This window comes from Vulpes lagopus, chromosome 10 (genome assembly GCF_018345385.1).
Source record: "Vulpes lagopus strain Blue_001 chromosome 10, ASM1834538v1, whole genome shotgun sequence".
Classification (NCBI taxonomy): Eukaryota; Metazoa; Chordata; class Mammalia; order Carnivora; family Canidae; genus Vulpes; species Vulpes lagopus.
In genome coordinates this window covers 73,155,078-73,175,678 of record NC_054833.1, presented here as the reverse complement: position 1 = coordinate 73,175,678, position 20,601 = coordinate 73,155,078, and the positions used below count along the sequence as shown (strand labels likewise).

The 20,601-nt window shown below is 36.7% G+C and overlaps 1 protein-coding gene across 2 annotated transcripts in view; it reads left to right on the top strand.

The window, feature by feature from the left end:
- Nucleotides 1-20,601, top strand: part of ALG6 (ALG6 alpha-1,3-glucosyltransferase) — a 67,977-nt gene that overhangs the window by 28,553 nt on the left and 18,823 nt on the right. For both annotated transcript variants that reach the window (XM_041771725.1, XM_041771726.1), the window contains exons 4-10: nucleotides 7,708-7,797; nucleotides 8,970-9,058; nucleotides 11,807-11,889; nucleotides 12,535-12,599; nucleotides 16,473-16,658; nucleotides 17,234-17,369; nucleotides 19,696-19,781. In XM_041771725.1, the coding sequence (XP_041627659.1) occupies nucleotides 7,708-7,797; nucleotides 8,970-9,058; nucleotides 11,807-11,889; nucleotides 12,535-12,599; nucleotides 16,473-16,658; nucleotides 17,234-17,369; nucleotides 19,696-19,781 (735 nt within the window). The remainder of the gene's footprint in view (nucleotides 1-7,707; nucleotides 7,798-8,969; nucleotides 9,059-11,806; nucleotides 11,890-12,534; nucleotides 12,600-16,472; nucleotides 16,659-17,233; nucleotides 17,370-19,695; nucleotides 19,782-20,601) is intronic.

Genomic DNA, 20,601 nt, shown 5'->3' with positions numbered 1-20,601 from the left:
AATATAATCTGAATTCAGTATGGAGGGTGGGTTATTCTATTACTAATCTATCTCATTTTTCAATTTCTGTATCAGTTGTCTCCTACGTTGGCCCAGAAAATCAAGAGTTGACTATCTGTATACCTTTTCATTCTTTTTCTTTGTTAAAAACCAGAAATGTTTTTAATGGTGTGCCAGAATGTTTAAATGGGTGCCTGAGTGGCTCAGTCATTTAAGCATCTGCCTTTGGCTCAGGTCACGATCCTGGGGTCCTGGGATAGAGTCCTACATTGGGTTCCCTGCTCAGCAAGGAGTCTACTTCTTCTCCCTCTACCCCTTCCTCATCCTCATGCACTTTCTCAAATAAATAAAATCTTAAAAAAAAAAAAAAACCCAACAGGGACACCTGAGTGGCTCAGCGGTTGAGCATCTGCCTTTGGCTCAGGACCTGATCCTGGAGTTCCAGGATCGAGTCCCGCATCAGGCTCCTGCATGGAGTCTGCTTCTCCTCCCTCTGCCTGTGTCTCTGCCTCTCTCTGTGTCTCTCATGAATAAATAAACAAAATCTTAAAAAACAAACAAACAAAAAAACAAACAAAAAAAACAACAAACAGAAATGTATACCTCAGATATAATTATGTGATTTGGTTTTAACTAGGGTCTGTGAGACTTAAATATTATGAAATGTCTAAAAGCAAACTTGGTGGTAAATTTTATAGTGTTGAAATCTTTTTTTTTTTTTAAAGATTTTATTTATGTATTCATGAGAGACACAGAGAATGAGAGAGGCAGGGACACAGGCAGAGGGACAAGCAGGCTCCATGCAGGGAGCCCAATGTGGGACTCGATCCCGGAACTCGATCCTGGAACTCTGGGATCACACCCAGAACTGAAGGCAGGCGCCAAACCGCTGAGCCACCCAGGCATCCCTAGGGTTGAAATCTTTATTAAGCAATGTGTAGCATGAGAATCCTGAATGGTAGGCTCAGAAACAGAGACATATGGTATAAAGAAGTATGATTTATCATTAGTTGGTCATGTAATACTTCACAAAGTTCATAAGAAATCTAAGAAATACAATTTAGTATAATAAATGTCAGAAATTTTCTCTTTATGAGTGGATAGACTAGAAAAACCAAAAATGTACACCTGGCAATTCTAAGAGAAACTGATCTGTTTCAATTCATGTTTGAATTCTGTGATTTCTTATTTTCTAAGAGTGAAGTCTTTCTCTTTTTACTTAGAGAGTTAGCTATAGTGTAATTAGTCAAAACTCATTCAAGTGACATGGTTGTTTAAAATATGATATCAGGATTGGTCATGTTCACTTTAAAAGTGTTAGCTTTGATAATAATTCTAAAATAAAACTTATTATTTATTCCTTGTGTATTATTGTAATAGAGGAAAAGAGAACTTATTTCTTTAATTTTATGATGAATTTTATGATGAAAATTCCTTATGTGTGGAATCAGGAGCCCTTTTGGCATCAAGTAAGAAAACTTGAGTAATAGTAGCTTACACAATAATTCAGTTATCTCAAGAGGTAGGTCGTAATGCTGGTAAAGTGGCTCAGTAATAGCAATCAAGGACTCAGGCTTTTTCCATTCCTTCCTCTGCCATTCTTTCTTCTTGGCATATTGGCTTTTCTTCCTGAGTGTTTTCTTTTCTTTTTTTTTTTTTTTTAAAGATTTAATTTATTTAGTCATGAGAGACACAGAGAGAGAGGCAGAGACACAGGCAGAGTGAGAAGCAGGCTCATGCAGGGAGCCTGATGTGGGCCTTGATCCAGGACTCCAGGATCACACCCTGGGCTAAAGGCAGATGCTCAGCTGCTGAGCCACCCCATTCAGGCTTCCCCTGAGTGTTTTCATTCCATGGTCAGTAGATGACTGCTCAGGCTACGAGCATTGTAACTTTATACAACCATGTTCAAGGCAGTAATAATAGAATACCTTCTTTTTACCTTTTTGTCAAGGAGCAAAATGTTTCCCACCTTTAAAGCAATCATTAAAAAGAAATGGTTGGCTTAGTGCAGGCATGGTTTTTATACCTAGGGCTAGGGGAAGAGTCAGCTTATGCTCAGCTTGTTGCTTTGTAAATGAAATCAGGGATGCTTGCGTGGCTCAGCGGTTGAGCACCTGCCTTTGGCTTGGGGCGTGAACCCACTGTCCCTGGATCGAGCCCGCCTCTCTGTGTCTCTCATGAATAAATAAATAAAATCTTAAAAAAAAAGTTTTATAAATCAAGATAATTGGTCGGCATGGCTGTTTATTTCAGCATTGTTTATAATAATGAGAAATCTGAAACACTAAAATATCTTAGTAGGGGAATGATTAAATAAAGTAAGTTTTCTCTATGCACATGTTATTTCTAGGTAGAATCTTAGAAGTGGAATCTCTGAAGTAGCTGTAATGGATACTAATACCAGAATATCTTCTTTCTACATGTATTTATCAATGCTATATATATATATATATATATATATATATATATATATATATCAGTGTATATAACAATTTATCTTTTAAAACCAGACTCTTAAAATTTCCATTTCCTTGAGTATTGTGACATTGAACATCTTGTAATATATTTCCTGATCAACATATTTCTTTTCAAATTTGCATATTCATATCTTTTTTTCTATGTTTTTGTGTGTTTCTGAACTTTTTAATAATAATTTGTATGGGGGGATCCCTGGGTGGCTCAGTGCCTGCCTTTGGCCCAGGGCGTGATCGTGGAATACCGGGATCGAGTCCCACATCAGGCCCCCTTCATGGAGCCTGCCTGCTTCTCCCTCTGCCTGTGTCTCTGCCTCTTCTCTCTCTCTGTCTCTCATGAATAAATAAATAAAAATCTAAAAAAATAATAATTTGTATGATTTTTAAAAAAGGATTTTATTTATTTACTCATGAGAGATAGAGGCAGAGACATAGGCAGAGAGAGAAGCAGGCTCATCACAGGGAGCCTGATGCGAGACTTGATCCTTGCACCCCGGTATCACACCTTGAGCTGAAGGCAGATGCTCAACCGCTGAGCCACCCAGGCATCCCAATTTGTATGATTTATTTGATTTTATTATTTCTCTTCAATTTGTATGATTTATAAATAAAGTAACAGTAGTCCCCCATTACTCATGGGGCATAAGTTCCAATACCCCCAGTGGATGCCTGAAGCTACAAATAACACCAAACCCTGTAGGCTATGTTTTTTCCAATATATTCATACCAGTGATAAAGTTTAATTCATTCATTAGCAGAGTAAAAGATTAATAACTATAATAATAAAATAGAACAACTGTAACAATGTATTGTAATAAGAGTTACATGAATGTGTCTCTCTCTCTCAAAATATTTTATTGGACTGTACTTACCCTCTTGTGATGATGTGAGATGACAGAATGTCTATGTGAAGAGATGAAGTGAGGTGAATGATATGGGCATTGTGATGCAGCATTAAGCTACTACTGTTAACCTCCTGAGGATACGTTAGGAGGACAATGTGCTTGCAGACTGCATTTGACCACTGGTAACTGAAATCAAGAGAGTAAACTGGGATAAGGGAAGACTACTATATATTAATTTTCTATGCTGTGTTAACAAATGATCACAGATAGTAATTACGTAAACATACATTTTTTTAATAAGATTTTATTTACTTATTCATGGGAGACACACACACACACACACACACTCAGAGGCAGAGACACAAGCAGAGGGAGAAGCAGGCTCCATGCAGGGAGCCTGACATGGGCCTCGATCCTGGGTATCTAGGATCACGCCCTGGGCCGAAGGCAGGCGCTAAACCACCACTGAGGGATCACCTAAACCATCACCCAGGGATCACCTAAACATACATTTTTAATCACATGGGTGTTTTTAGGTCAAAAGTCGAGGCATGGGTCGGCTTGATATTCTGCTCAGAGCCTCAGGCTACATGCAATCCAGCTGTTAGCTGGGGCTGTAGTCTTCTCAGAGGTTCAGCTGCGGAAGCGACCATTTTCAAGGTTCCTCAGGCTGTTGGCAGAATTAATTTTCTTACATCTACAAGACTGAGGGCTTCAGTTTCTTTTTGGAAGCTTCTCAGCTCTTAGAATTTACTTGCAGTTTTTTGCCATGTGGCTTCTCCAATATGGTCACTTACTAAAACATGACAGCTTGCCTCTTCAAGTCTCTCTAGGATACTTGCTAACAAGACAGAATCTTATATATACATAAAATATAAGCACAAGAGTGACATCTATCATCTTTCTCATATTCTGTTGGTTATAAGCAAGTCAGTCACCAGTCTTGCCCATGTTCAAGGGGAGGGAGTTGTATGTATTCAGGGGCACAGACAATAGGAGATGGGATTCATGGTGATGACCTTAAAGTCTGTCGGCTACAGCAGTATTTGACATTTTAATAATTTTCTTGTGTGTGTGTGTGTGTGTGTATATGTGTATGTATAAATTAAATATCTTCTTCCTCTTTGTTCTTGTCTTTAAACTTATGTATTTTGTCATAAAAATTTTTACATTTTGATGTACAGAAGTTCTTTAAACTGTTGTTGAAATCCTTCTGTAAGTCTGAAACTATTTCACTTTAAAACGTGTATTTTTTTAGGGCAGCCCTGTGGCTCAGAGGTTTAGTGCCGCCTGCAGCCCAGGGCCTGATCCTGGAGACCCAGGATTGAGTCCCGCATTGGGCTCCCTGCATGGAGCCTGCTTTTCTCTCTCTGCCTGTGTCTCTGCCTCTCTCTCTGAATAAATAAATAAAATCTTAAAAAAAATTTATAAAACGTGTATTTTTTAAAAGCCGAAATACCCATGATTATAGGTTGTATATTAGAAAAAATTTATCTTTGTTAATGATAACACTCTTGAATGTAATTTCATAATTCATATGGCAACCAAATTTTTTCTGACAAAGCATCTACTGAGATTATATGGAAATTCATTGGGAAAATACATTTCAACATATTAATAGCATTTACACAACTTTTCAGATATATCCGAAATATATAAAGCAGGAGAATTAACTAGTTGCTTTGTTTTTACTGGTAGATTTTGCAGCTTTACTCGAAACATTTTAAAGCTACTTTTTCCATAAAGGTTGTTAGCTCTATCATTCTTCTTATTTCAACTAGTGACTTTACTGTAAGTATATATTTTTGCAGTGCTTCTTTTACTTCTCTCCAGAGGATCTCAAATTTAAAGTAAACAAAAAATAGCGTTGCCCAATAAGGAAAAGAAAACCAAATGCAATTTTATTGGTCAAAGTGGTTTTCCATTGCTAGATCCATTCTAGTAGTTTTGCAGCTAGTAAGCAGTTAGAACTACTATTCTGTACTTGTCAGGCAGTGATTTAACAGCTCTATGTATTTAACCCAATCCTACAACAACTCTGGGAGGTAGATGCAATAAGACTTTGTGCCAGTGTGTCTGGTAATAAGACGAATTTGGAAATAACACAATTGGTGCCTGTCTGCAAGAGGGTACCAGAGAAGTCCAGTTTCCCAGAATCAAGATGTCAAAAGGGACTCCAAATAACCTGGAGATTGTTGAATTTACTGCTACTTGGCTTCAAGTTCCAGCCAGATATAGGATCTAGATGGTTCACATGGGTGTAGCTCCTGGAGTAGACAAGTACTACTAGATGGTACATACTGTAGTACCCTATGCTCAGGCTTCTTGGCTGTGTAGCATGCATTGGTCATTTTATTAATCCCCATCCCTTCTGTACAAACGTACATTTTATGTGACTAAGCAAAGCAGACCTTCTGAAGATGAACAATAGATTATTTAATGGAATTGAATGTTAATTTTTTAAAAAGATTTTATTTATTCATGAAAGACACAGAGAGGCAGAGAGGCAGAGGCACAGGCAGAGGGAGAAGCAGGCTCCATGCGGGGAGCCTGATGTGGGACTCGATCCCTGGAGCTTCATGCCCTGAGCTGAAGGCAGATACTCAACTGCTGAGCCACCCAGGCGTCCCCTGAATGTTAATTAATTAATTAATTAATTTTTAAATTTTTTTTATTTATTTATGATAGTCACAGAGAGAGAGAGAGGGGCAGAGACATAGGCAGAGGGAGAAGCAGGCTCCATGCACCAGGAGCCTGATGTGGGATTCGATCCTGGGTCTCCAGGATCGCGCCCTGGGCCAAAGGCAGGCGCCAAACCGCTGCGCCACCCAGGGATCCCCCCTGAATGTTAATTTAAAAGAAAAAAATTATAATCCCAAATTAAGAGATTCTGACACTAAAACATTGTGACCCATGTTATACCTTGCATAACACTGATTATTTGTGGGTTATATAGTTTGGTCTCCATTACTGTAAATTATTCTTGGGGCTGAGAAAATAAGTTGGATAGAAGAAGCTCCTTAGTTATAAAGGATATAATTAAGAAATCTGTTTATGTAAACTTAGTTTTCCTTTCTTCAGTCATAGTGATTGTATATAGTACCTTCATATTCTGGCTAACTTTAGGAGACAACTAATTTATGGATGTTAGACCTAGTTTTCATTCTCAGTTCACAAAATCTTGCATATAATAAGCTCTCATTATAAGTTGGTTGAATTGTTTTTATTTTTATTTTTTTATTATTTTTTTATAATAAATTTATTTTTTATTGGTGTTCAATTTACCAACATACAGAATAACACCCAGTGCTCATCCCGTCAAATGCCCCCCTCAGTACTCGTCACCCATTCACCCCCACCCCCCGCCCTCCTATTGTTTTTAAAGTCTTATTAAAAGTCTACCTGTTCTGGGGCACCTGGCTCTCTCAGTTGGTAGAGCATGCAATTTGACCTCAGGGTTGTGAGTTTGAGCCCCACGTTGTGTTGTGTATAGAAATTACTTAAAAATCTTTTTAAAAAGTCTACCTGTTCCATGAGGTATTTCTCTTTCCATAAATCAAATCTGTGTGCTCTTTGGCACTGATATTTTTACCTTTTTTTTTTTTAAGAGTTTATGTGTTTATTTTAGAGAGCATGAGTGGGAGGAGGGGCAGAGGGAAAAGCAGACTCCCTGCCGAGCAGGTAGCCCAATGTGGGACTCCATCCCAGGACCCTGGGTTCATGACCTGAGCAGAAAGCAGACACTTAACTGACTGAGCCACCCAGCTGTCCTCTCCCACTTTTAAAAAGGTTTTTATTTATTTGACACAAGCAGGGGGAGTGACAGAGAGGGAGAGGGAGGAGCAGGCTCCCTGCTGAGCAGTGAGGCTGGATCCTAGGACTCCAGAATCATGACCTGAGCCAAAGGCAGATGCTTAACAGACTGAGCCACTCAGGCATGCCAGTATTTTTACTTTTTAAAATTGTGATTTTATATTGCTTCTCTAATTTGTTAGATAATCAGAAGTAAATTGTCTTTTTTGCTGTGAATTTTTTTGTTGTATATAATCATCAACTTACTCTATTAATAGAATGACAATAAGTTCTGGTTTGCTGGGGACAATCTTGGTTTACATTTCTTGTTATGGCTTAATTATTAATAACTTCCTCTTTCACTCTTTTACTCTCAAGAGTATCTTGGTTTAGACAATAAATTATTTACTTAACTCAAAAGCTTTTAATTGTGATTTCACGAACAATTTTAAGTGAAGGGGAATAGACAAAAGTTTAGATGAATTTTTTTTACCTTGCATAACATTTTTTCATTTTAATTAAATGAGATGTTAAAGTATAAATCTATTTCTTGAAAATTAATGGAATGTTACTGTCTTTTTTTTTTTTTCCAGGTATTTTAACAGTAGTGATAACAATTTGCAGTATTGGGGATTGGATTATCCACCTCTTACAGCCTATCATAGTCTTTTATGTGCATATGTGTAAGTCTTTCTTCCTTTATTTTTTTATTTTTGAGAGAAAGAGCATACACAAGCAGGGAGGGGCAAAGGGAGAGAGAGAGAGACAGTCCTAAGAAGGCTCCAGGCTCAGCATAGAGCCCGATGCAGGGCTTGACCCCACAACCTTGAGATCATGACCTAAGCCTAAATCAAGATTGGTTGCCTAACTGGCTGAGCCACCCAGATGCCCCAGTTTTCTTCCTTAATGTAACTAAATATTTATGCCCTTAGCAGATTTAGTAAAGAAACATTGTGATCTGGCTTTGTTGAATAGGGGATAGATGTTTGTAGCTACTTTTACATTGTGGTTTATAAAGAACTATACCTTTGCAATTGGATTATAAATCAGTTACAATCCAATAGTTAACTATCAAAGTTTGAATGTTTCCATAATTTCTTTGGTTGACAGGCTAAAAGAAATGTAAAAATTTCCCATCCAAGTACTAACCAGACCCAACCCTGCTTATTAGCTTCTGAGATCAGATGCAATCAGCACATTCAGGGTAGAATGGCTGTAGACAAGAAACGTAAAAATCTATCTTTGTGTTGAAACTGAGATGCTACTAATTATACATGGATTACTCACAAATATGTCATGGTTAGTTGTATATAGCAAAGCTTTTTTTTCTGGAATAGACCATTTATATTTTGTAAAAATTAGCTTCCTGGATTAAAAGTTAGTTGCTAAAGTTCATGATACTCAGATAAACTTTGCAGTATTCAGAATAATATAATATGGTTGAAAAGTTTTCTTTAACAATTATGTTTAGTTATATTCAAGGATTTATAATTAGCTGTTTATTATTGTCAACTGTTGTCCTTTAGTAGTAACCAAAGGATAAAATAAATGAATGAATGAGTGAATGAATGAATGAAATGTGACACATCAGATTGCTTTTATCCTGAAAGAATTGTAAACGTAGGGCTTTTCATGAATTGTTACATGGTTTTGTTGGAAGGTGAGTGAGGTAGACCCTGTGTTATAGCTTAAGGCACTTTCACATGATTAAATAAAGAGTAAAGCATAAAGCCTTGATTCTCTCACTTAATAAGAGAAATGGCCACTTCTTAAGATAGATTCATATGTTCTTAGATGTTATTATTGCTAAAAGTGATGAGTAATACTGTATATGTATATCTGCGTTGATTTTCAGGGCAAAATTCATAAATCCAGACTGGATTGAACTCCATTCATCACGTGGATATGAGAGTCAGGCACATAAGCTCTTCATGCGTACTACAGGTAAAAGAGCAATAGGCATTGATTTTCTAAATCAAATATTGATTTTTAAAATTTTGGACAAACTGATAAAAAGTTGTATTGTTCTTACTTTTAATATTGTATAACTGTAAGTATACATATAAACATATAATACGTGACCAAATGTATATATAAGTTAAAAAACAATAAAAAGGAATCATTGTAGGTACTTTACATTTATTATTATCTCAATTCTTTCAACACCCAAATACTATTATTATTCTTACTTTAATCTGAGGAAGCAGAAGCACAGTTAAGTGATGCTAATAACTTATCTGAGGTCAGATAGCCATAAATTGAAGTTTTAGTTGCTTAGCTGTACTTTAATATCTTTTTCTCCAAGATTTATTTATTTATTTATTTGAGAAAGAACATGAGAATGTGAACAGTGGGAGGGGCGAAAGAAGAGGGAGAGGGAGAATCTCAAGCAGACTCATGCTGAGTGCTGAGCCCAACACGCGAGGGGGCTCAATCTCAGGACCTGAGATCATGTACCTGAGTGGAAATCAGAAGTCAGACACTCAACGGACTAAGCCACTCTGCTGCTTTAATATCTTCATTCCAAATCTCTTTCACCTCTTTTAAAGTAAACCTTTTGGTTGTATTTTATACATTGTATTGCTGTACATTTTGGCTAAATTAGTTAATCCATTCAACAAATGTTTATTGAGCATTCTAAGAGCTTGAAAGTAGTAAGATTTGATTTTTTTGAAAGCTTTTTTTTGTGTGTGTGTAAGTTTATTTAAGTAATCTCTACAGCCAATGTGGGCTTGAACTCACCACTACATAGATCAAGAATTGTGTGCTCCTCTGACTGACCCATCCAAGTGCCCCAGATGATGTTAATGTTGATGATGATGATGATGATTTCTTCTTCTTTTAAGATTTATTTATTTTAGAGTGAGTGTGAGCAGGGGGAGGGGCAGAGGGAGAGAGAATCTCAAGCAGGTTCCATGCTGAGTATGGAGCCTAAGTGAGGAGCCTGATGAGGGGCTTGATCTTACCATCCTGAGATCATGACTTGAGCGGAAATTAAGAGTCTGACTGAGCCCCAAGATGCCCCCCATCTGGATTTCTTTCTTTCTTTCTTTTTTTCTTTTTTTAAGATTTTTTATTTATTTATGAGAAACAAGAGAGAGAGGCAGAGACATAGGCAGAGGGAGAAGCAGGCTCCCCGCAGGGAGCTTGATGCAGGACTGGATCTCTGGGCCCTGGGATCACCCCTTGAATGGAAGGCAGATGCTCAACCACTGAGCCACCCAGGCGTCCCCCACCTAGATTCTTTAAAAGCTTAGCATGACTTAGACTTTAATGCTCCTTGCTGCCTTTTCCTTAATTAGTCTAAATTTAGTCAGAGTTTGTTCTCTGTATCATTCATCCAGTCATGGAATCTCAGCCCCAATTGATTATCTTGACTATCTTTCCTTCTGCTGCCCCCCAAACCCTACCCGACAGTGCTTTAATCCTCTCTGAACTGCATGCTCACTGGAAGATTATTTAACTTCTGAACCAACACCTGTATATACAGGGAACTTTCAATCTTTAGAAACACTCTGTTCTATTTTCAGAGAGCCCCAATCATTAAACATTTCCTTCTTTTTTTTTTTTTTTTTTTAAGATTTATTTATTTATTTTGAGAAAGTGAGAGCGGGTGCACATGTACTGGTGTGAGTGGAGGGAGGGGTAGGGGGAAGGGGAGAGAGAATCCCAAGATCACTCCCTGCCGAGTATGGAACCTATATGAGGCTCACTCTCAGGACCCTGAGACCATGACTGGATTGGAAACCAAGACTTGGTCACCCAACCTTCTGGGCCTCCCAGACACCCCTAAACATTTCCTTCTTATGTTGAACCTCTACTCATCACTTTAGGTTCTGTTTCCTTGGGCTACATAGAACAAGTCTGATCCTTTGTATACCTAACACTCTACCGACATTTGAAGTCACCTCTTCTCCGGGTTAAGTACTCTTAGATACGTTAACTACTTCTTAGATGGTTAGCTTGTTGAATGTGATTATGGTTTGAGGCCTCTGGTTGTGCTCCTTTGAATATATTCCATTTTTTTCAGTGTCATCTTAAATGTGGCATTTAGAGCTAAAAATAGATTGCATGCATCTAAAACTGACAGTTTACTGTTGCTTATCTTATTCTGGACACTACATTTAGTGTGGTACAAGAAAAAAAAATAGGTTCTTTGGATAGCTATGTTGTACTGTTGAAGAACTTACTGTATTTGTTTTTCTTTGTTCTAGAGGGACTGAACATTCCAAATTAGTAAAAGTTTATGCAGTTTTTATGAATATTAACATTTAGAAGGATTCTTGTATAATTTGCCACATTTGAGGTATACTTCACACCAGAAAATTTAGAGTATACAGATACTGGGGGAAAAATGTGTATTCCTTTGAGTATTCTTAATTTTTAAGTCTCAGAGCAAAGATGGAATTAATTTTGGATATACCTAATTGATTTAATTTGTGAATTTGTTAGAGAAAATTAAGAGACTCTTATTAATCATAATTGTAGCACCATAGCAGTTGAAATCAGGCACAGGTGAAGGGAATGAATGGAAGGGGCTAGACATGTAAAGGCATTGTCCAGAGTGGGTGAGAGCCTTCTGTTAACAGAATTCCCACTTGAGGTTAGAGTGGGGGGAAGGACGGCACTGAATAGGTTATTATGAATCCCAATGGACTCATGTTTGAAATGATTTATTTGTTTTTTTTTCAGTATTCATTGCTGATTTGCTGATTTATATACCTGCAGTGGTTTTATACTGTTGTTGTTTAAAAGAAATCTCAACCAAGAAAAAGGTAAGTTTTAAAGCAACTTAAAATTTCATCTCTGAAATGTTTGATTTGCTTAACTATTAAAGTATAGAGCTTACAGAAGCCATGCTTTGGGCAATAGGCAATTGTAGAACAGTGATTCTTTTGTCAATTACCTTTCATTTAGAAAACATCAATTTACCTTAGACTAATAATTTTAATGTTCAATTCTAGTAATAAGATGCTCTGAATTTGAGAAGTTCTGTACTGCTGAATTGCACAGCTTGCTAATTATGACTTTACTGGTAAAACTGAATTTTGAATTGGCTTGTGAGGATAACTAAACTGGAAAGCATTTTGAAAAGTCACTGACTATTCTCTTATTCCTATTAAACAGATATCCTTTTGGGTCATTTTATACAGGTTAATCAGTAAATTAGTTTACTTGATTTGTATGTCTAAGAGTGCTTTTTCTGACAAATACCCTTTAGTGATTTTTTTTCCATTTTACGGAGGTATCATATCACTTCCATGAAAACTTTAGTATTTAGAGAACTGTTTTATAAAAAGGAATATTTTTATAAATAGGAGGTGAATGGGGAACATTTGCTGTGTTAAATCAGACAGCAATTTTACCTTGTTTGATTTGAGTAACATTACTTTCTTATTTCACAATATTTTTCTTTACAGATTGCTAATGCTTTATGCATATTGCTGTATCCAGGCCTTATTCTTATCGACTATGGACATTTTCAGTATCCTTTACTAATTCGGAAATGAAGTCAGATGCATATTTTGAAATCTAGGCTCAATGTGTATAATGTCATCCACTAACGTCCTGTTTGAGAGGGTACTTGCTTACATAAACTATTTTTCACAACAATGTAAAGGAATCTTTTCACTAGGCTTTTACTTGAAGGGTAACGTACAGATTTATTGAAAGTAGACTTGCTCTTTTTTGCTCTTTGGCTTGGCAACAAAATGTTGGTCACTGATTAGCTCTTTGGAAGAGTTAGAAAAAGAGTATGGTTGCTAAGTATGGTTGTGCTTTCTTCATTCTAAAGAGGTATCACATATCTTCTATCTTTTGTAAACGTTATACAGCACTGACAAAAGGAAAAGAGTCTTAAAGTTTTTCGAGTGTTAAAGCAAGACGTTTCTCTTACAGATAGTGGTAAATGCAAGCTTTGGGGAACTTAAAATCGAGTATTTAGAATCTATGTGGATTTTATGTGTGTAATTTTTTGAAATGTAAAATAAGGAACATTCAGACAGATCTTAAAGGAAAGTTGATAAATCTGGACATGGCTCTCCAGTGTGTCTTTGGATGTATTAATTAACTGTTACTGTCTGTTCCTAGCTGTCCCAAAGGAAAAAAGACATAGTCCACAGCAACATGATTAATGAATAGCTTTTTCTTTTCTTTTCTTTTTAAGATTTTATTTATTTATTCATTCATTCATTCATTCATTCATTCATTCATGAGAGACAGAGAGAGAGAGAGAGGCAGAGACACAGGCAGAGGGAGAAGCAGGCTCCATGCAGAGAGCCCAACGTGGGACTCGATCCTGGGTCTCCAGGATCAGGCCCTGGGCTGAAGGTGGCGCTAAACCGCCAAGCCACTCGAGCTGCCCTAGCTTCTCCTTTTGAAGCCAATCTGTTTTAGTTATAACAAATTTAATATGTGTATTTATCAAAGGACTTGGAAAAGATTTAAATCAGAGTCGTCCTTTGGTCCACTTTCCTAGTTGACTTGTTTGCTTTGCATTTTGGGATCGTGGCCATCTGATACTCTGATAATATCCAAAACACTGATAAGAAAAAAGCTGTTTACACGATTTTTAAAACGATATTTACTTTGAGATGTAATACTCATATAGAAAAGTGCACAACATATAAACGTGTAGCTCAGTGTATTGACAAACTATTGGTGTGTCAAAAAATTGAACATTGCCTATATTCACTTGTACAACTCCCAAGTACTTTTCTCTCCTCCTTCCCCAAAGATAGCCACATACTAACTGCTAATCCTATAGTTTAATTTTCTCCCTTTGCTGGACTTTATATAAAAGAGAAAACACAGGGATGCCTGGGTGGCTCAATGATGGAGTGTGGAGTGTCTGCCTTTGACTCAGGGTGTGATCCTGGGATCAAGTCTCACATTGGGCTCCCTACAGGGAACCTGCTTCTCCCTCTGCCTCTTTCTCCCTCTGCCTATGTCTCTGCCTCTTTCTGTGTGTCTCATGAATAAATAAAATCTTAAAAAAAAAAGAGAGAGAGAAATGATGTGGGATTTCCAGGTACTCAACTTCATCAACTATCAGTCATTTTCATTTTAACCATTCTGGTGAATTTGTCGTGGCATTTCCTCTGTGATTAAATTCAAAGTCTTGAAGTTTTTGGGATTATGTCTTTTTGTGGGGACACATTTTTTAACCACTGTATACTTTCCTCATTTGTTAAATAGGGATAATAATTACTCTTACTCTGTATGCTTTTTTTTTTAATGTTTACTTATTTAAGTAATCTCTTGAATCTGCTTGAATTCACAACCCCAAGATCAAGAGTCAGTGCTCTTCTGACTGAGCCAGCCAGGCACCCCACTTTGTATGCTTACTTTGAGAACTGAGGTAATTATTATTTATAAATAAAATAGTACTTGGGAGATACTAAGCTCTCTATGAGTATATATTGCTATTATTATCTGTTGTTACTGTTGCTGCTGTTACTTTTTTTTTTTTTTTACTTTTTGGGCTCTGAAATTTAATAATAATTTGTTTAGGTAGAGGTGTTTGCAACAATTGTTTTGGTTACTCTTGTGACTCGTTAATTTTGAAGACTCCTGTTCCTTAGTTCTGGAAAATGCTATTATTTCTTTGTAGATTTTCTCATTTTACTCTTTCTTGAGCTTATTATTATTAGATGTTAGAGCTTTCACCTCTTTTTTTAGTGATTATTTATTAGAGAAGAGAGCATGCATGCGAGTGTGGGGAGATGCAAAGGGAGAGGGAGAGAGAGAATCCCAAGCAGACTCCTCACAGAAGGCAGAGCTCTACTAGGGACTTGATCTCAGGACCCTGAGATCATGACCTGAGCCGAAATCAAGAGTTGGGTGCTTAGCCATCAGAGCCATCCAGGCACCCCTCACCTCTGTCTTGAGCATCTATTTGTCTTTTGTCTTATGGTTTAGAAGATTATCTTGACTTTATCTCTAATACTTCTATTGAATATCATTTATTTTATTAATCTTATCCTAAATTTGAATTACTCTTTTTATCTACTATTCCTTGATTATTTCCATTCTTCTAGGGTCAATTTTTTCCCTCTTCATTTTGCTTCTTTTTCTTGTTATAGGTTTTTCTTAAGTGTCTGTTTGGTCCTAGTATATTTATTCTTATTTAAGAATAAGGCAGAAGAAAAAGTTGCATGTGAGTTCTCTATGAATCTGGCACACTATAGGGTAAGTGGCAGGGAGCTGGCCAAGAACACTTTGGGGTCCATGTCAGAATGTGGAGGTTTTGCACTGTAGTGTTCACTTCTACACTAGCTGCCTTGGGTAGTTAATTCCATTTATTTGGAGAAATATTCCTCCTTCTGTGGCTGGGGGAGGTGGCAAATATCTGGAGTAAGGTGGGATTTGACGTCTTGATGTAGGCATTTTCATTTAATCCTCCTGTTTTCTTTTCAGCTTGTTACTCAAGCACTCTAACCTACTTGGTGTTTCTTAAGTTCTCCAGGGGCTTGCAGAGTGAATTGGCTTCTTGCTCGCTTGGGCTTCCTCTATGCATTTTCTAAGCTCTGGCTTCTTCCATCGTATTTTATTTGTTATGCTTCTCTGTCCTCTGTCTTCTAGAAATGTGTTGAAACCTTTACCTGTTGTAACCCATCTTCCTATTATCTTTACAGCTGTGAATATTTACTTTTAAAAATTCCCCATCATTTTAAGGAGGTCTTGGGAAGGAGAGGAGGTAAACATGAGTGTTCAGCTCATTTTGAACTGCAAAATCTAATTGTGATGTTGTTTTACTATAAGAGTATTAATTTCTGATCAAGGACATATATTAATTTATACTATTGATGCATATTATAGAGGAAAGTGATGATATCAACAAAGTGTGTGTGTGTGTTTTACTCTGAATCATTGTTTTATTCTCTAGATTTTGTTATATTATACTAACATTGTGAAATAGTCTAGCAGAAACAAAGCTATGTGTTAACTATTTAGTGGTCTTTTAAATCTAAACAAATCAGTTGCTCTGTTTAGCAGTCAATTTAATATATTTGAGGCCATTATATACAATTTCTTAATAATTTATCACTTCAGTACTTTTGATTTATTTAGAAATAACTTTCATTATATATTATTTTAAAATCAGGGGATCTCTGGGTGGCTCAGCGGTTTAGCGCCTGCCTTTGGCCCAGGGCGCGATCCTGGAGTCCCGGGATCAAGTCCCGCGTCGGGCTTCCAGCATGGAGCCTGCTTCTCCCTCTTCCTGTGTCTCTGCCTCTCTCTATGTCTATCATAAATAATAAATAAATAAAGATTTTTAAAAAATTACATAAGAAATATTCTCTATAAAATGCAAGATCTATCAATTTTTGAGATAATTTCCTTGACATAGAAACATATATAATTCTGTGAGTCTTGGCTTTGCTTTGTGGGGTGTTCTTGGAGTATCTTGTGACTGGGACCTACTAGGCTCACTGGCATTTTGCTTAGCTATAAATTATAAACAGATGGAACTTTACCACTCCTTGCCATTTTTTTGCTTTTTACTTGGCAAGTGTTTTAAAAAAGGCCTGAAAGGAAAGGGGTGAGTGGCTTTTAAATAACAGAATTTTTTAAGTACTTCAGAGAATTTATTTGGCATACTTACTAGGATGAAGGTGGTCTTTCATTTTGCCTTTATGTGATTTCTTATTAGCGTGTTGACTGTGTGGTGAGTTGGAAGAGAGATTAAGTCATGTTCTATATTATTTTACTTACATCTTCCTAACTAGAGAAATATTTTGATCAATGTACATTTACTGGAGGTAATGTGGATTGGCTTGTTAGAACATTGCTATAGGATTTCACCCATTTAGAGCATTTTACATTTTATACTCATTAGAAATACATTCTAATTTGACATTTTTCTTCATGGCTGCACTGGAAAGACGTAAAAGTTAAATGTTAATTAAGATGGTGATAGTCTTTTTGTTGGAGAGCTTATACATTTTAATAATTGTGAACTCTGATTTGAGTAGACTCCCATATTAAACCTTTGTTACTGGCATAGATTTATCATTACTATGCATTTGTATTTATTATCTTTAGTGAGACTGAGACTGATTTCTCAGAATGATTAACCTCTCCCTATCTTACTGGCTACCTTTATTTCTGTTCTAGGTTTGTGTTGTTAATTAAGCTAGCTTGTACAGTTGTGGCTTCCTTCATTCTCTGCTGGCTGCCATTCCTTACGGAAAGGGAGCAAACGCTGCAAGTTCTAAGAAGACTCTTCCCAGTTGATCGTGGATTATTTGAGGTATGTTTAAAAACTTTCTTCTCAAAAAAAAAAAAAAAACAAAAAAACCTTTCTTCTTACTCTTTTCTTTCTTTTTTTTCTATTTATAATTAAATTTATTGTCCAGTATCATTCCTTTTTGTTAACACTACCTTTGCTGTGGCCTCTTGGGATTTCATATAGAAGACAACACAAGGAATAGTAACTTCAGCTGCTCTCCTTGCAGTCATTTTTTTGCCAGTTATTTAATCCAGTATATGACCTCTAGCTTGGCTGGCATTTTCTAGTACATTAAGTGAATAGATAATATTTATGCCATCATGAAATCCATAATTCAGTTATATATTTTTCTAATGAAATAGAATCTATGGTGAAAGACAGCATGAGAAGTTGCAGCTACAAAGTTAAACAGTTCTGTAGTTTTTGGTTTATATTTTCTTTTTTAGTCTTAGGAAATTATTTATTAAACTAATAATCATGTTTGCTTCAGTAAGATCTCATAATTCATATATAATTTTCACCCATTGTAATTTTTAATGAGAATCTTTCATTTCATTTAATGCTAGCTTAATCACTCTTGTTAAACTTTTATTACTTGGATAATTTGACGATTTAGATTTAGTAATTAAATTAAACAAACCATTTTTATGAAACAAAAAGGCCTTTTAATAAGGTTAGAGACAACATATTTATAGATAATTTGCTTTTGATAAACATTTCTTTTAAAAAGTAGAAATACATATATATATTTCTAATTTTTGAATCTATAAATTGCTATAGATTATCTTTCAATGGATCTAAAGGAGAATGATACCAGCAGTTTGAAAGAGATCAAGAAAGAGTTTGGTGTCATGATGGAACAGGAATATATGACTTATGTGTTGATGGAGATACTGGTGCTACTGATGCTGATAATCACAAAAAATCACTATTTTGTCACCACTCTTACTTAGCAGGTGCTGCATACTTCACATGTGTTTTTTTTTTTAAGATTTTATTTATTTATTCATGAGAGACACTGAGAGAGAAGCAGAGACACAGGTAGAGGGAGGAGAAGCAGGCTCCATGCAGGGAGCCCAATGTGGGACTTGATCCTGGGAATCCGGGATCACGCCCTGGGCAGAAGGTAGATGCTCAACTGCTGAGCCACCCAGGCGTCGCACTTCACATGTAATTTTATTTGAATCTTGTAATAGGTCTAAGGTAGCTACTGTATCCATTTTACAGATCAGAAAACTGAAGTCAGAGATTCATGTAGCTTGTACTTGGCAGAACTGTGGTTTGAATCTTGAAAATTGTGTTAACTTCTTTATATTTCCTCTAACCTTAAAACTTATAAAAAGAAAAACTAGGGCAGCCCAGTGGCTCAGCGGTTTAATGCTGCTTTCCGCCCAGGGCACAATCCTGGAGACCCGGGATCGAGTCCCACATCGGGCTCCCTGCATGGAGCCTGCTTCTCCCTCTGCCTGTGTCTCTGCCTCTCTCTTTCTCTCTCTGTGTGTCTCATGAATAAATAAATAAAATCTTTGAAAAAAAAAAAAGAAAGAAAAACTAATTCCCCATCTAAGCTGCTTGGTTATTTGCTGTTACTTGCCTTGCTTTCCACTTCAGAAATAGCATTTATCATGATAATCATAAAAATGGGTATCATACATGTTTGATAGTGTTGCTGGCCACCTCTGTTCACTTACTGCCCTCAAAATCTGAAGAGCCTTTTCTTTGATCGACAGAGGGAAGTGGGATGGTACAGTTGTCAGTGATAGTTACTTTCTTGATGTTATGCTTACACAGCTGTGAGTTAAGCAGCTGTGTAGAGGATGGGTTTCAAAAGCAGAGAGCTGTAGTTACAAATTTAATTTTGAAAGTGATCCTACCACAACTGCTAATGTCTTTAAATGCCTTGATTTATTAGCAATTAACTCTTGTCATTGTGAGTTGCTAGTAGGTTATACTTGAGATAATTTCAGGTGTGTGATGAAAAGGGTCAGAAAACACGCATTCTACAAATTAGGAAATAAGATTTCCTGGAAAAATTTCCAAAGATGAATAACTTAAGTATTAGGGGTAGTGTGCTGCTCTTTGAAAAATAACAAACATTTCTTTGGAATGTCTAGATTATGGTTGGCTAGTGATTTAGGTCAACTCCCATTGCAGAACGTGGAGAGAGAGAGAGAGAGTGTGTGTGTGTGTGTTCCTTAGAGAGTTTAAGCAACTTATTTATAAAATTGTGAACAAAAGCTTTGTGTCTCAAAAGTTTATTTAGAGATTATGGGCTGGCTGTACTTTGATAGAGATTAATATTTCCTTCAATTATATCAGAAGGTAAAACTAACAAATCTGTTTTAAGGATAAAGTAGCCAATATTTGGTGCAGCTTCAGCGTCTTTCTGAAGATCAAGGATATTTTGCCACATCACATCCAGATAATAATCAGGTGAGAGATACAAAGTTTGTATATAGTGTTGTGTAAACTGTTCTCTAAAAGTGTTACGGTAATAGTTCATTTAGCTGGTGTCATTAGGAAATGAGGTGGTCTTCATTAGTCAGTGTTCCACATAACATAAACCTATCCCTCTACACACCAAAACTTTTTTTTTAAGATTTTATTTATTCATGAGAGAGACAGAGGAAGAGAGGCAGAGACACAGGCAGAGGGAGAAGCAGGCTGCATGCAGAGAGCCTGACTCCAGGGTCATGCCCTGGGCTGAAGGCAGATGCTTAACCACTGAGCCACCCAGGTGTCCCTACACCAAAACTTTTATTTGAAATACATTACATGATAATCTCTCTGGATTGTTCTCTATTTCCCTCCTCCTCAAACAAAGTCTACTAAACACGATTAAACATTATCTTGAAGAGTCACGATTTTCAGTGGTGTATCAATTAGAGTTCAACCAGAGAAGAATGAGTAGGAGTGTGTGTGTGTGTGTGTTTGTGTGTGTGAGAGAGAGAGAGAGAGAGAGAGAGAGAGAGAGAGAGCAATTTATTAACAAGGAATTGGCTCATATAATCGTGGGGTCTGACTGAACCAACCAGAAGTCCAGAAGGCAGGCATTCAGGAAGCAATATCTAAGGGAAAGGAAGAACAGTCAGTCTGAACCCAGCTGCTGTTTGGAATCTGAGTTTAGGGATGCCCTAAGCTCTCTTTTAAAAATCTTCCAATTGATTAAGCGGGGCCATCCAAGAATCTCCCTTTTGATTAAATTAAAATTAACTGAGTGGGGACTTTCATTACAACTGCGAAATCTCATCCC